We start from the raw sequence: 16,871 nt of genomic DNA on the forward strand, positions 1-16,871 counted from the left end.
CAGGCTGTGCTGTCCTCTGTGCTGTAGTTTTTTGTTAATTTTTACCTATTTGGTATTTTATTGGCTTCAAGTTAAGTCATGCCATCCTCACTATGCTGCTGCTCTGACTTTAACACAAATGTGGATTTGATTTAGAAATTATTTCAAACTGTGTCTACTTTGCTGTTCATTTGCTGAGTTGAGCTAACAGAACAACAAACAGCAACGTAGAACCGCCTGGCATTAAGTAGTGAGAACAGTATTTGTGCTAAAAGACAAAATGAGAGCAACAGAGTGGTGAGTATGACAAGACTGTCAACATGTGTGTGTTTGTATTAACCGTGAACAGCATCGACAGCAAATTAAGAAAGGGCTTGGTTTTGGACACAGTCTCACTAAAAGGTCTTCAATATAATATTAATAAAAACAATAAAAACTCAAAATAATTGCCCTTTCCCAAATTCAAGCCTGATCATTTTTTTTTTTCCGTTTCCTGGCCAAATCCTTCTTAGACTGTCTTCTTGTTTCTCTGACCATAGTGGGCACAAACATACTACTGAGCTTCTTTGCCTGCTCAACAGCTCGTCACACACTGTCCTCTGCTGCTCAGGGCCACTTGGCTCTGTGCTCCTCTTGGTGAGGAGGGAACAAACGGTGCTGATTTATTTGGCTGCTGCCGTTTCTATGCTGCTACTCAGTATCAGCAATCAGCCCACATCTGGTTTACATGGAGCCACATACACTACTTTCTGCTCTTAGACTTAGGGCTTTTCATTTTGTCACCAACTATTTCTAGCTGAATCCATTAGTTCAAAAACACAGAAATACAAATTGTATGAAATATACATACAAACATTCTATCATACACACACACTCACACTCACACTCACCAGTTTTAGTTTCAATTTTGTTGTTAATTTTTGTTTTCAAATTCAGTTAGTTTTAATGAGTTTTTAGAGTGAGTTTGCTAGTTTTAGTTTAGAGTTTATTTATTTTAAATGCTTTAGTTTTAGTTTATTTGTAATGGGGTATTTGTTAGGTGGGAGATTAAAAGAGGTCACAGTAAGAGGTCAATTGCCTTTGTCTTATCCATCTTCATTATGTATGAAAAAAGTTGACAAAGACGAAAATGAAGGACATTTTCACTTTAATTTTTGTTAGTTTTGTAACAGCACGATACAGTTTCAATTAGTTATAATTATCAAGTAACCATTAACTCTTAAAACAAAGTCTGAAATCTCAAAAAAGCCTTAAAAGAAGAACGTCCTCACTTCGCCAAAATGTCCTCACTCTGTTGGTTAAAAACATGTTCCGGTCCTCACTATGTAGGAAGTACAAGAACACACACACACACACACACACACTTTTACTTTTCTCTACGGAATATGTATTTTTCGCGACGTAAGTTGCAAAAAACTGCCCAAAATTTTGCATTGAAGTGAACGAGACGGCCGAAAAAAAATGAGCGAAAAAGAACCATAGTTGGAGATTTTCAAACGTCTACTTCTCCGGCATAATTTTACCTAGAGACTCCATTTAAACTGTAAACAGATGGCAGAGTAGTTTCAGCTATTCAGCTTCCAGCATCTCACCGCAATATCTTTCTAAATGACATTCTTCAGTTATGTGTTGTTAAAAGTGGGATGATCCATCCTTACAAAAGCACGGCTTTTCAGAGATGATTCCCTTCATAGATAATATGGATTTATTTATTTTTGTTTGTGATGTTTTGTACTGTATCTTGGCTTACCAGAGAATCCTGCTCCAAACACAATGTTGTTGTAGTTGGGGTGGCAGTCCAGCACAAAATGACGGTCAGGAGTTAGCTGCAAAAAGAACAAAACATGAAGAGCCAGCAAAGTCCAAAATAAAATAAGAGACTATAGGAGAAACTGATACACTGAACAAGCTGCCAGTTTTGGACTGAAACCTGTTGGTTAGTATGAACTGTTCAGGTTTGAAGCCCACTGATCATGTTTAACCCTCTGGAGTCCACGAAAGCACCGGCGCAAGACTTCTTCATGACGTTGCAAAAAACGAAGCAGCATGGAGCCCTGCTGTCAACTTTTTCAGAAGTTTCCATGTCCAATTTAGTGCATCAACCCTTTTTCAGCAAAGGTAAAAAAAAAAAAAAACACATCGACCGAGTGTAAGTTTTTGCAGAGGTTTTTCAAATTTAGCAGTTTGCATTCAGCATTTTTAATGCAATATTTTGTCTGCAACAATTTTGTTTTTTTTGTGTGATTTTTGTCAGTTTTTGTGTTTTTTTGGCATTTTTTGTGTGTTTTCTGTGTGATTTTTGTAATTTTTTTGGTGATTTTTGTAAAAAAAAAAAAAAGTACGTGTTTTCGATGTGCTTTTTTGTTTTAAGTGGGTTTTTATGTGGGGTTTCTTGTGTTGAATGTTGATCCAGTAAGTCAAAATGAAAAAAAAAAATCAGGTCATATAGGTGAGGTGTGCTGAAAACAATGATACCAACACGGCATGGTGAACACTTTTTAAGTTGTTTATACAGGAAGAATGAAAAGTCGTCAAAAACCGACAAAATAGCCCCAAACTCCAAAGGGTTAATACAAACCTGATTTGGAAAAAGTTGAGATTCTGTGTAAAATCTGCTGTAAATAAAAACAAAATGAGTGTATATAATTAGAAAACACAAAAGTTTCACATTTGAGCATAACATATCTTGTCTTTTTATTGTATTCAACTGAATGTAGTCACAAAGGATTTTCAAATCATTGCATTCTGTTTTCATTACGTGCTTTACAGTGTCCCAACTGTTTGGGATCAGGGTTGTAAAAGCAATGCAGCGGCGGCAGCATGCTTTCATTTGTCTCTTCATTGCACCATATGGAGACACGGATACTGAGCTGAGCCATTGCAGATTGTCATAAGAACCATATGACAAGGACACACATACTCCCTCTCAGTTAGTGCAAAGTATTTGTGAAATATGTGTTTAACTGGATGAAAGAGTCCATCGTAAAATAGATTATGACCTCTGACAAAAGGCAAAATGTTACCACAAATGTAGAGACGCGTGTAATTTCGCTGTCTGTCCGCTCTTAAGAATCACTAAAAATGAAACAAAACACTTGCTGTGAAGTGAGAAAAGAGTGTGACTGTCAGGATTTTCAGGGGAATTAGACAAGGTCACAGAAATTATGTTTTCTTACAGCTTCAGTATGTGATGGTGGTGAACGCAGCTTGCTGTGTTGCTGGAGGGCAGAGCAGCTGCACAACCCCATCCCTGCAACATGCACACACACACACATACACACACACACACACACATACGCACGCACACACCAACGCATGCACACACACACGCATGCACACAGTCTAATTCCTGACAATGACATTGGAGACTGACACCCAGCAAGAAATCAAATACAGCCAGCAACTCTTACACCTCATATCAACAGTTTAAATAGCTGACTAAAAGTCCAGCCACTGTGTGTTATAATAAGACTGGCAACATTAATATGTAACATAATTGAGCATTTGTAAGTCCTAGCAGTAATGTGGTTAAAACTGCATGAAAAGGTAAATGTGCTAGAAAAATTCTCCTCAGGGGACCATGAATATTTCCAATTTATTAATATTTTAGAAATGTGATATTACTAGATCCATCTGACTGGGGGGGGCTGGGAAAAAACAGCATGACATGTAAACTTTTCAGCACGTACAAATATTAAAGAGCCAAATGTATACATTTATTGACTTAACAGAGCAATTGAAGAACGATTAACAAATCCATACATATATTTATGTATGTGTGTGTGTCTGTGTGTGTGTGTGTGTGTGTGTGTGTCTAGGGCATATCTCTCTGACCGTTAGTCAGACTGACCTCAGATTTTGTATGTGGCTTGCGCATAGCATGAAGGTGTGCATCCTCGATTTTGCAGATTTTTGAATTCATTTTTCTAAATATCATTATTTACGTAGGACGTGTTGCAGCATTGCACTGTTTCCGATCGGACGCCTTTTAGTGGAGCTCCGCCCCCTTTTAGGGGAGCTCCGCCCCATTGTGTGATAGGCCTACACCTGGTCAGTAACACAATTCACTCTGGATTTACACCCTGACTCATCTCATCTGGAAGTCTATTTAGCCTACCTATCTTTAGGAGTTTTAAAGTGCGCTACAATATTCGAATAGTTTCCAGCGAATATCGATTTTCAATGTGTACACTGCAAATTATTTGGTCCTTACCAAGATTTAAAAAAAAAAAATAGATTTAGAAGTGTTAGAAAATGTATCTCGTTTTAAGAGTTCATTTCTTTTTTTAGGTTTTCGTCATGCTTATTTCTAGATTAAACAATCTTAGTGAAATTATCTGTCCATGCAGCAAGATAATTTCCCTCAGATTTAGTGTTTTTATCTTGTTTTTAGACACACCTTTTTTGCAGTTATGAAAAGTAAGTGTTTTATGGAGTTGAAGACATTTATATCTCAATGTACATCCATGTATTACCCAATATACATTTTGTATATTAAAACTATGCAAGAGTGTTACACCTCATTGTACATCCCACTTTCACACACAACCTCATTTGGCCATAATTGAAAAATCTACTTCATCTCCCACGATACCAATACATACTTCCTACAGCACTGCACCAGTCAGATTAACAGAAGAAGCAGTGACTGAAATAAAAAGGCTTCCTGGAGTTATGAAAAGGTGCTGTAGCAGAAATGTTAGAATAGATAAGAATGTTCCTCTCTGATTTACTCTAATGAGTTACCAAAAGAAGTCATGAAATGTTATGAATGTTTTTCAATGCTACAATACTTAAAACTGATCGTAAATGTAAAAATATCATAAATCTTTTTTTTTTCTTTAATACCATTCCTCAGTTTTAAACATTAAGAACACTATTGCTTACGACAGAATGTCTTTAACAATCAAGATAAGCATTTGAAGTTTCAGTTTCAGCTCATGTCCTTTAACCCTCTGGAGTCCATCTATTTATTGAAAATATACATGTTTTATTTACAGTAATAACTTTATTTATATATCATATGTAGACAAGCTGAGAAAGCCAGTTAAAGTTCAATCATAGGAGCTTTCACAGTGTGCCATTTATGTTTCTAGACCATTTTTAAATTGTGAATTTTCTTTCTTCAATGAAAACTGTTACTATTTTTAATTTACATGCAAATAGACTGTTTTGTGGTTTTATTATTTATTTTTGTTTCTGCTGTTTTTGTGTGTATAAATGGTATTAAAAATGGTACATTTCCATGGAAACCTGTGTCTTTTGTTTGTATTTTGGGTTCCTGGCAGATTTATACTTTGTTAATTAAAATAAAATGAAAAATCTGACTTATAGCCAAGTTTGTGTGGAGAAAAAGGATCCATGCATGTGATGTAAGGACAGACTGAAAGATGCTAAACAGAGACAGAAATTAATGCATAGGAAGTTGACAAATTTGAATAAAAATCTCCTGGACTTCAGAGGTTTAAACCTAGAAATAAGCATGTTGCATTAACAAGCATTAACTCTTAAAACAAGATAAATAATCTAAGACTTCTAAATCTAAAGTTTTTTTTTATCTTGTTAAATAAATGTAGGATTAATAGGTGTTGCCAGTTTGTTATTTTCTTTTTTATTGTTATTTCCTGATGACCCACATATACAATCACCCATATCTTCTGAGGCTTGAACCTCAACACTCTGACGGGAGGATGAGCATTATGAAGCTGTGATGTGGAGCCCTGATACTGACCGTGTACATGCAGCTCTCCACCACAGCGGGTTCAGGGACCAGGCCAGGAAGACAGCGGGCGACATATCGCTGGAGGATGTCAATGTCAGACCTGTCTGTCTGCTGGTCTCTCTGGTCTGGGTCCGTCTTACTGCCCATATGGTAGCATATCTGCATACAGAAACAGAGATAAATATTATTTTTCTATGGTGCACTAAATGCATGACACCCTGCCAAGGTTATTATAGTTAACGAAAACTAACGAAATAACGAAAACTAGAATTGAAAAAACATTTTCATTAACTGAAATAAAAATATTAACTTTTACTTAAAACTTAAAATTAAACTGTATTTTGTGGTTACAAAACGAACTAAAACTAACTAAAATTATAGTGAAAATGTCCTTGTTCTATTCTGTGTTTTTTTTTATATTGTTGTTTTTATTTATTATACCTCAGTATTTTATTCTATTGTATGTTATTGTACTTGAGTACCGGACTGCTGTGACAACTGTGTCTGTCAGTCAGTCTGTCAATCTTAACTTAAACGTTAACTTTAAACCTTTTTGGTTGATATGAAATCTATTTCATCTATCTGGTTTTATGACTTAATAAACTTATTGGGGCCAAGATGAATAAGACAAAGGAAATAAAGGCAATATTTGTTGTGACCTTATTGAATCTGGCACCCAACAAATACCCCAATTACAAAAAACTAAAACTAACACTAAAACTAATAAAAACTAAACTAAAACTAAGCATTTTCCAAAAAATAAAAACAAATTAAAACTAGCAAGCTCACTCTAAAAACTCAGTAAAACTAACTGAATTTGAAAACAAAAATTGACAACAAAATCAAAACTAAAACTAATGAAAAATCCAAAACTATTATAACATTGCACCCTGCATACTGACACAACAGCAGCAGCAGTAGGCCAACCATGTTTGCAGTATAGCACCATTCGACTGTTTTCTGTAAGGCGTATGTATGGTTTTATGTTTTGCATGCTTATATTAACCTATAGCTAATTCATTATTATTATTAATATCTTTTTATTTTGTAACCCAGGGGTTTTGTGTCATTTCAGCCTTGATGTTTACTGCCACCATTTGAATGACAATGACTCCTTCAGCACATGTCCACTGCTGTTCAGAGCAGCAGATGCACTGTGAGCTGTGTGTTTGCCATTCAGCAGCTTCTGCCTACTATCATCATGTTGCAGGCAAGTAAAGCAACAGATTCCTCAACAGCTGTAAGTAATTTCGCAAATCCATAAACTTTCTTGTATTGACAATTTTACAGCCGATGCCAATGAGTAGCCTTCTAAATTAGGACATGATTAATGTCTGTGTGATGACTGAGAGCTGAGCAGCTCTCTGTATCTGTGTCTTTATCATCAACAGGAAGCGCTTGGAAAAGCTCTGAAATTCATCAGATATTAAACTTCTGTATAGTGAAATACAAAAACACCATTTGGTCTACCGGAGGAGGAAGAGGGCTGTAAATGCATCTTTTTTTTTTTTTCAATTAAGTTCAGAAGCAGAAAAAACCCCAACTGATTGATATACTAATATATACACAATGTGTTCCCAAATGTTAACAAATGAATGGACAGGTGCTTTTATACAAAATCTAAGTGATAAATGTTTCTCATGCTGTTAAAGTTTCGTTTTTCGTTTGATAATTTCAGAAACTAAAAAAAAAGATTCAGATGTCAGAAGTCTTTAAATACAGTATATACATGTACAGGGGTAGGTATACAGTAAGGATTATTCTAATATTTCCAGTATTATAACAGTAGTGCTGGGATGTGCAAATGTGTAGCTGAGCCAATATGTTGTTCATTTTATTTCTATTTTTATCTTTTTTTGTGAACATTCTCAAAACCTGTGTGTGATATTTGTTGTGTGTTTAGTTATTTAGCTGAATGTCTGTATGGTTCCATTTCACCTGTAGCATAGGGGGACCTTAATTAGGGGTGCACGTAAACATGAGTGACGTAGGCACAGACTCCCGGCAAAACTCCTGAAGCTGTTGTAGTGGTAAGACGTGTGTTGGTGCTCTTCTCATATTATTTAAGCTAGCTTGCTTAAAAGTGATTTGTTGTGGTTTAAACTGTGAAGATACAACCGTTAACATGCCCTTGAATTTTGCTGTTGGTCTTTTAAACTGAAAAACGTCCAATGTTCAAATATGTCGGAGATTTCGCCTCATTCGCATATCCTTTGACTCGCTTCAGGAGACACTGAGAGAGAGCCTGCAGCTCCGTGTGCATGTACTGACTGTCTCCTGTGCTACTGTTTATAGAATAAATGTGCAGATCCTGACTTCCTGGTGACTGGTGTCCTTCTCTCTGTGAGCAACCATCTTAAAGCCGCTACAAATGCAAGGAGCAAACAGTTTGAAAATTTGAGGGATTAATATGTCTATTATTGATATGTTTGACTTTACTCTTTACCTACTTTTGCAGCTCCTATTTGTAATTAGTCGAAGTGGAACGGTACATGTATTCATACCGAACCAACACCGTACGGATGTCATGGTTCGGTGCATGGATTTACACAGAGAATACACTGTATAAAAATAAATACAGTGTTTAAGAATAAGAGAGTCCACCACAGAGAGCTGTCAAAATACGATGCCTCAAATAAAACACATAAGGAGCCTTATTCTCCTGTTTACATTTACATGTTTACAATCATGTAGGCAAACTTATTACTCTATGACCAATGATTGAGATCAGTGTATATGATGGAATAGTGGCATTAGAATGTGCGAGAGGCCACCAATTTGGGGTTTTAATGGCGAAAATGTTGATGCACAATAAAAAAAAATAATTTTTGAAATTTAAAAAAAATTGCCTTATGCTTCTTTGTTTTGCTTTTCCCTCCATTGTACCAAACTCGTGCTGACCTCTGTGTGCCGTTCCACCACTTGTAATTTGGTAAACAAAAATTAGATTATCTAGTTGTTTGTGATATTTGTCCTTGTGCTCGTCTGAAGTACATGATGCATCCTCAGCCAAACATCATTTATGGAGGATCATTTGCAATAATTCTTCAATATTATGCAGAGGAGTAGCAAGTGCACACATCAATATATGCAGACAAATGCATTAGATTTCAACTAAATATAAAATAACAATACAAAGCCATCATAGATAGTACATATCATATGTACATATACAATGTACAAAAAACATTTAATTAGCAAAAGTAATACTTTCAGCTGTCTCAATCTAATATGAGGCTTTAGTAGCATACTGGTAGAAGAAGAAGAAGATTACTTTATTAATCCCACAATGGGGAAATTCAACCTCTGCATTTTTTTATGGGTGTCGCCTAAGCGCTATCACACACAAGTGAACACACCATGCAAGGAGCAGTGGGCAGCACATTACTGCGCCGGGGAACTGTGCAGGGGGGTTAGGTGCCTTAGTCAAAGGCACTTCAGTCCTTCACCTGTCAGTACCGGGATTCGAACCGGTGACTCTCCACTCTCGTAGACATAACTCTATAATAGCATGTATTAAAGCTAAATAATAAGGAAGGAAATGCTGTTTCACATTTTTATGTGACTACCTTGGGCTTCAATTACCAATTTAAAAAAGGTAAAAGACAAAATAGGGGAGAAGTAACTGCCAAACTTCTAAAGCTGCTGTTGTGTGCTTCTCCTGTCAGCCAGGTGTGACACATACAGTCTGAGCCAGAGACCAGAGGCTCCGCGAGGAGGCCCAGGAAGTAACAGAACTGCAGTTTGATTTCTTTCTACAAGATTTTCTGATTTAGAAACCCCGTCAGAGTAACCCCCCCCTCCAATGTATCCTCCATCCAAACCATGTTAAATGGTCCAAACATTGGACATACAGTAGCTGTGGTGTCTCAGAGTGAATAATGGAACATGGCACCTCCATCTGTCCAGCCCTCTCTTCTATGCATGTGGTCTGTTATTAGGCTGTGAGCTCCTGCTGTCCCGCCATCATGCCCAAAATAGAGATGTGCCATCGGATGACAAACACAACAACTCCCACAAGGAATCTGATGTTGATGGAGGACAAATGACATTTTACAGTTGACTCTGCAGCAAGGTTATAATAGTTTTGGATTTTTCATTAGTTTTAGTTTTAATTTTGTTGTGAATTTTTGTTTTCAAATTCAGTTAGTTTTAGTTCGTTTTTATTTGGAATATGTTACTGTAGGCTGGTTAGCAAAATGATTTTATGGTTATAAGACAACACATGCTTGGGTCACATCATTAGGTAAGCTGTGCTCCAGCCTGTGTCCATGTGCTTTAATTGGATAAAAAGCATCAGTGCACACACAGCACTGGTGAAGCACTAAATAAATGATCACTAATAAAGCCCGCCTTATATTATCACCATGAATATTTGAAGGGTCTGTACTGAGCATACCTTCACCAGGCCTGGGTACTCGTTGCTCGGGAGGCCATAGATGTGCTCTTGCGCCTCCTCACCCTCAGTCAGCAAGAAGCAGGGAAAGCGCCGCTTCACATCATATGATCCGGGAGCCTTCTCTTTCCAGTAGCACACGTTGATCTTCACCACCTACAGTAATGAAAGCAGGAAACCCATTAGTATTAGCCAAGTCCCCAGAGATCTGGCTGTCACCAAAGACCTAATAAATGTCCACACAACTCCTTGATTAGAATTCAGTGGCTTTCTCCAGCACTAGCTGCTGTGTAAACAGCCTTCTACTCCAACACATCCTCCAAACAAAGAAAAGTGCATTCTGTTGGTGCTGTGTGTCAGTGTGCACCAAATCTGTCTATAAATGAACATTATTTATCATCTGTAACCTCTGTGTTTCAAGGATTGACTCACAATTTTTCAGGTCTGTCAAAAGTATCCATACTCAATAAAGTATCGATACTAAAACGTTGTATCCGGATACGATACTCATTTTCATCGATACCTAGCCAAGGAATGAACACTTAAGTTAAGTTATTTTTTTATCAAGCTTGCTTAATATTGTGCACAGCATACAACCTCAAAATACTGTTCTAATTGTTATTATTTATTTTATTTTATTTTTTTTTGCACTACCTCAGACCTGAAGATTGTTATCATAGTTGCAGTTTCTTTTTGCACAACTGTTTTTTATTATAAATATTTAATCTGTGGTTCTGTTAATTTTTACATGTTGCATTTTTCTTGTTAATAAAAATATTTCTGTTACATTTTGGGGTCTTTGTTTTTATCCTGGTGGTATAGAAAATGGTATCGAGTATCGAATATTTTCCTGAGTATCGGTATCGAGTTGAAAATGTTGGTATTGTGACAACCCTACTTACACCACCTTGCAACAATAGTCCGATGTCAATATGTTGTCTGTAATAAGTCCTCTTGTTTAAGCTGACTATAAAAAAATCCCTTCCTAAGGATGAGGACTATACATATTGTCTCCCTCTCTGTTTTTCAGACCATGATTCGGACACTGAAGTTTCAAGGTGGAAATGCTCAGCCATGCTGATGGTATGTCTTGTAGCATATGGTTATGTTAACAAGGTTAACAAGATTAAAAACCTAATTTGTGATAACAGTGTTTGAGTAGAAATGGCCTGTGTACACACTCAACAATAAGGCCTCACTGTGGTGCAAGAGAAAGGCTCCTGGAGTGTCCAACATTCCAAGAGGTCAGCAGCAGTAATGTGCAGCGCTCAGTAAATTTCATGTCAATGGTGTTAGATTTGTGCGTTCAAACAGGTACGCACATATGGAGAGGTCACCAGGAATCCAAAAACCATGACGCGTCGAACCATGTTGCGAGATGATTTCTGGGGGTCGCCAAATCATTTTGGAGGTCAGCTCTGTCTCCACTGTGTTAAAGTGTTCATGTGTTAATGTGTTTTAGTCTTTTTGGTCATTCAATGTCTTTTTTGGTAATTTTGTGTCTCTTTTGGTCATTTAGTGTCTTTTTTGATCATTTTGTGGTCAAATTGTGTCTTTTTTAGTCATTTTGTGTCATTTTGAGTCTTTTTTGGGTAATTTTGTTTCTTTTTCGGATCATTTTGTTTCTTTTTCGGGTCATTTTGTGTCTTTTTTGGGTCATTTTGTTTCATTTTTGGGTAATTTTGTGTCTTTTTTTGGTAATTTTGTGTCTTTTTTTGATCATTTTGTGGTCAATTTGATTCTTTTTTGGGTAATTTTGTGTCTTTTCTGACAAATCCCAAAGTATCTCTGGCTTGAAGCTGACTGTTACACACTCAGGAGGTCAGAATGGACCTTTAAACTGATAGCAAAGGACTTGGATTAAAAGTAACAATAAAATATAAAAAAATATATAAATGCACAGACAGAGAGATGTTTTAGTTGTTGTCTGCTTCATAATTTGTCCAAAATTCGTCGTATCAACTGAGTTTATATGATCTGAACTGTGCATGTGAGATTCTGTTCAGTGAGCGGGGGTCGCAGACAACATGCATGTTAAATTGGGGGTCGCGACTCAAAAAGGTTGAGAACTACTGCGCTAGAGGATAGTTGAGGGGGCCACTACAATCCCTAGGTAGATGGGGGGTATTTGAACGTCATGGCAATCTTGGTAGTTGTACTTGTTGAGTGTGTTTTACCTCAGATATAATATATATTTTCATTGATTATATATTTATCATAAAACTGATTAATACTACATTTGTTCTCTGCAAGATGTCCTACACCTGAATGAACGCACACTGGCACAGAGTTAGCAGCGTGCCATAAAATCCCATGCTGACTAGACGTTAAAAGATAAACTTACTCCAGCATCCTCATCACTCTTCCTTTGACTAATAGTAGTGCAATTACAAAAGCAGCTCTGTGGTGGTGAAGTGAGAATTGGGATTTAATAAAATGTACACATGGTTGTACAAATGACGTCCATCCGAGGGTGGCAATAATAAGGATACATTGTTCAGGAGCTTTCAATGTAATGAACTAACCGGCCGTGCACTCATTCCCAGGGACCATAAAAATTCAGACAGAAGTGCTCTGGCGAGTCAGCGAGCTCAGCCTGTGCTTTTCTACCAGTTCACTCAGGCATGGCAGTCCCCAGGCCCCCCAGCCTGCTGCTGGTCTGAATAATGCAATTCCAATATCAACTCCAATTCTCCACTCTAACAGCTGTCTGCTTGTTTTCCCATCACCTTCTCTTTTCAGCCAGTGTGGCATATTGCAAGAAGGAAAAGACTGCCTTGCTGACTAAGGCCTCTGAGCTGTTTAAATATGGACGAGTAATGCTTCTGTTTCTGTGGCATGTTGAGGTGGGAATTTAAAAGGTAGGCAGGGCCGGATCCCAGTGTTGAGAGAAATGATGGATTAGAGATAGACAAGCTGAAGCTGATAACAAACAGAGTCTAATGCAAAATGTGTGGATGATTACACTGCATGATGCTCACACATACAAAAACATGCACACACCATTTCCAACACAAATTGGTATTTAAAAGTGCAAAACTGTGCATATCTCACACATACCCTGCTTCATAGAGCATGCTGCCACATGGTTATTAATAGTGAACAGTGGCGCCACTTCACATACTCTTCATATCGGACAAAAAGGAGAAATTCTTTTTTTTTGACCAAGCTAAAAGCTAAACTAAATTTAAAATAACTGATAATCAGGCTAAATAGATAATAGTAGAATGACATCATCAGGGCATATATATTGTTATTTCATTTCATTTCAACTAATTTTGCTTCTATTATTTTCTAAATAAAATACGTCCCATCAATAGACTTACTATTACTACTACAGATTACTGCCATCTTAAAAAAAAAGATTAATATTACTGTGTTAACACGTCAAAATAAAAAAAGGAATGGGATTAGGCCCGTGTTTTATGGATGGGGTGTATTGTGAACATTGCCACTGATCCCTGACGCTGAGGACAGTTGAGAAAAGTTTATTGTGAAACTGCTGCCGACAGGCAATCAGATAATGACTGTTGGCTTTAAGCCTTTTCTCAGATATAATAAAATAGAATAAAAACTCTTTATGCAGCTTAGAGGGAATTATATTCATATAATAAATATGTCGGACAGATTTTCCTGGTGATAAACCAGAAATGACCAGAATCTAGGAACCCAGATGAGTTCAAATGAACTAGTAAGTTAGCAGAAATTAAAATCATTGTAAAACAATATTCAGGTAGGGCTGTTAGCCCATTTCGCTGCAGTTATGCAGTGATCTTTAATTGAATCAAAGGACGCCTCTATATTACAGACATCATTATATTTAAGTGTGGGCAATAATCCTATATAATAATACAATCCTAGGCATCATATATCTAATAACAATGATGGAAAATAGTAATAATAATAATGAATGGATGGATGAATGGATGGATGGATGGATGGACAAATTAATGAATGGATGAATGGATGGATGGATGGACAAATGAATGAATGAATGGACGAATGAATGAATATACAGAAATACCCCTCCTCCATATTGCTACTCATTTTGGTTTCTAGTATTGATACTAGCATTATTATTATAATTATTATGATTATTGTAATTATTGTTATTGTCTTTGCTGCTATCATTCTTCCCATTATCCTCGCAAAGAAAGCACATCATTTCGTCTTATATATATATATATATGTGTGTGTGTGTGTGTGTGTGTGTACATATATCTATATGTGTATGTGTATACACATATACACACAGGGGTACCATTGTTTAATATTCACTCCCTGTCTGTCTATGTCACTGTATTGTATTATTGCACAATAAAATAAATAAATAAATAAATAAAAGCGTGGGCAATAAAACCTAGCTCCTGGTGTTATTTACATTGTACGTGTTACACCTGAACATTACAGCATGTGAGTCATTAACAGTTTTAATACCTCTAGTGGTAACTGTAGAGCAGTGTGGGCCAGCAGGGTGTTGGCCCAGGGTCCAGCGGTGATCACCACACTCCTGGCTCGATAAACAGCAGCAGACGTTGACACAGTGACCACGGGGCCAGGTCTGATCTCTGTTACCTTCTCTTTGTCTCTAATCAGCCCACCCAACTTCTGAAACTGCCCCTGTGAACACAGAACCAAAGAAAGCTTGTTTATAAATGAATTCATCTTCTAACTTTTATTATTAAGTGCTGTCAAAAATATGAAATGGATTATGTAATGGTTACTGAAAACACATTATTGCCCTATTCATTTAAATAATGCAAATACAAAATACAAAACAATTAAAAAGTTCAGTTTTAAAATAAGATATACAAATGGCTTAAGCCAGACAGCCCATCTTTAGATGAGTGGTATGATATTAATAATATCATCAATATCATCTATGACATTTTTGTAATGGAAAGGATCACTTTCTCTGTGAGGCTTCCTTCTTTTGTTTTATATTTTGTAGCTTTCTTTTTTTTTTTCCATTTTTTAATCTGTTTTACTACTTGCTGTAGATGGAAACACCCCCAAGTTCTGTTTGTTTGTTTGTAACTAGATAAAAATCTGAAATAATGGATCACAATGCCAATTATCATAACAGTGATGACTGTTGTAATGTGCCAGTAAAATGTGATTCTAAATAAAGACAAAATGTTAAAAAAACACACACACACACACACACACACACACACACACACACACACACACACACACACACGAAATGTCCTCACTTTGCAAAAATGTCCTCACTCTGTTGTGTACACACACTTTAAGATGATGGTACCAAAGGGCTAGAATACAGGGCTGTCCTCTGTTATCATAATATTCAAATGTAATGTATATGATCTTTTTCCATTCCTTAAAGTGACAAGGAATATGTAATATTTATGGTGTGTAATCACTATAAGTGAACTTAATTTTCAAAATTTAATTTCTCAAATAATAATAAAAAATAAAATAACTTAATGGTTAATAACTTAACCATTAATGGTGGAATGTTTCTATTCATTTCTGTGTGTATGCATGTAAAGGTACAGCAACTACATTGCTTGATTTACTGCATGTGTGTGTGTATAGTTCACTGTGAAACCCTGTGTTGTAAAATGTGAAATAAAATGAACCTTGAAAAAGATGTCTAACAGGTTACTACTGCTGTAGCTCTAGCAGCATGTCGCAATGCATATTTTGCTCAAAAAATGTAATGAACATTGTTACTAAAACTGACACTAAATTGGCTTTATTTTTCTAAATAAGTTGGTTTCCATGGATACACATTTGACTATTTAGAAAATAGACATTCAGCATCCATACATGTGATTTACAGTGACCAGCTTACCACAGTCACATTGTCTCAATTTAACCTGATAACGCTTTACCTGATTTATCAAAGAAACATTTGCTTTCACACGAAAATGTATTTATTTTGATACCACTAAAAGAATTGGTTTAACAACAACCACCACCCATATTTGCCAATAACTGATATACAGTACTGTTCAAAAGTTTTAGGCAGATGTGGACAAATTCTGTAAAATAAGAATGCCTTCAAAAATAGAAATGTTTATAGTTCATTTTTTTTAATCAATAAACAAAATGCAGATTAAAGAGAGAAAAATCTAAACCAAATCAATTTTGGGTGTGACCATGCTTTGCCTTCAAACCAGCATCAATAATTCTGGGAATATTGCACAGCACTGTATATTTCCATATCTATTCAAAAAAAAAATTACAAAGCCATTGAATTACTTTTTAGTCAGGGAGTGCCACCAATGACCTCTCCTCTAGTACAACCTGCTTCAAATTTGTCATTATGGAATGTCTAAACAACTATTAGAGGGATTGCAGTGATTTGGTGATCCTCTGATTTTTCATCTAGTGCCATCATCTATCTATAAAAGCAAGAAGCGCACGTGTGTGTCTAGGGCATACCTCACTGACGTTAGTCAGACTGACCTCAGATTTCCTATGTGGCTTGCGCATAGCAAGAAGGTGTGCATCCTCGATTTTGAAAATTTTTGAATTCACTTTTCAAAATAACATTTACGTAGGAGTGTTTCTGATCGGACGCCTTTTAGGGGAGCTCCGCCCCATTGTGTGATAGGCCTACACCTGGTCAGTAACACAATTCACTCTGGATTTCCACCCTGACTCATCTCATCTGTAAGTCTATTTAGCCTACCTATCTTTAGGAGTTTTAAAGTGCACTACAAGGTTTGATTTTCCAATAATATTCAAATAGTTTCCAGCGAATATCAATGTTCAATGTGTATGTGCTGGATGTGTGCGTAC

At 36.4% G+C, this 16,871-nt stretch overlaps 1 protein-coding gene across 1 annotated transcript in view; it reads right to left on the minus strand.

The window, feature by feature from the left end:
- Window positions 1-16,871, minus strand: part of pipox (pipecolic acid oxidase) — a 36,552-nt gene that overhangs the window by 6,908 nt on the left and 12,773 nt on the right. Inside the window, exons 4-7 of the mRNA XM_059331877.1 lie at window positions 14,535-14,717; window positions 10,101-10,253; window positions 5,711-5,860; window positions 1,730-1,805 (exon numbers count right to left, since the gene is read on the minus strand). Of these exons, the coding sequence (XP_059187860.1) occupies window positions 1,730-1,805; window positions 5,711-5,860; window positions 10,101-10,253; window positions 14,535-14,717 (562 nt within the window). The remainder of the gene's footprint in view (window positions 1-1,729; window positions 1,806-5,710; window positions 5,861-10,100; window positions 10,254-14,534; window positions 14,718-16,871) is intronic.

This window comes from Centropristis striata, chromosome 4 (assembly GCF_030273125.1).
Source record: "Centropristis striata isolate RG_2023a ecotype Rhode Island chromosome 4, C.striata_1.0, whole genome shotgun sequence".
Lineage (NCBI taxonomy): Eukaryota > Metazoa > Chordata > Actinopteri > Perciformes > Serranidae > Centropristis > Centropristis striata.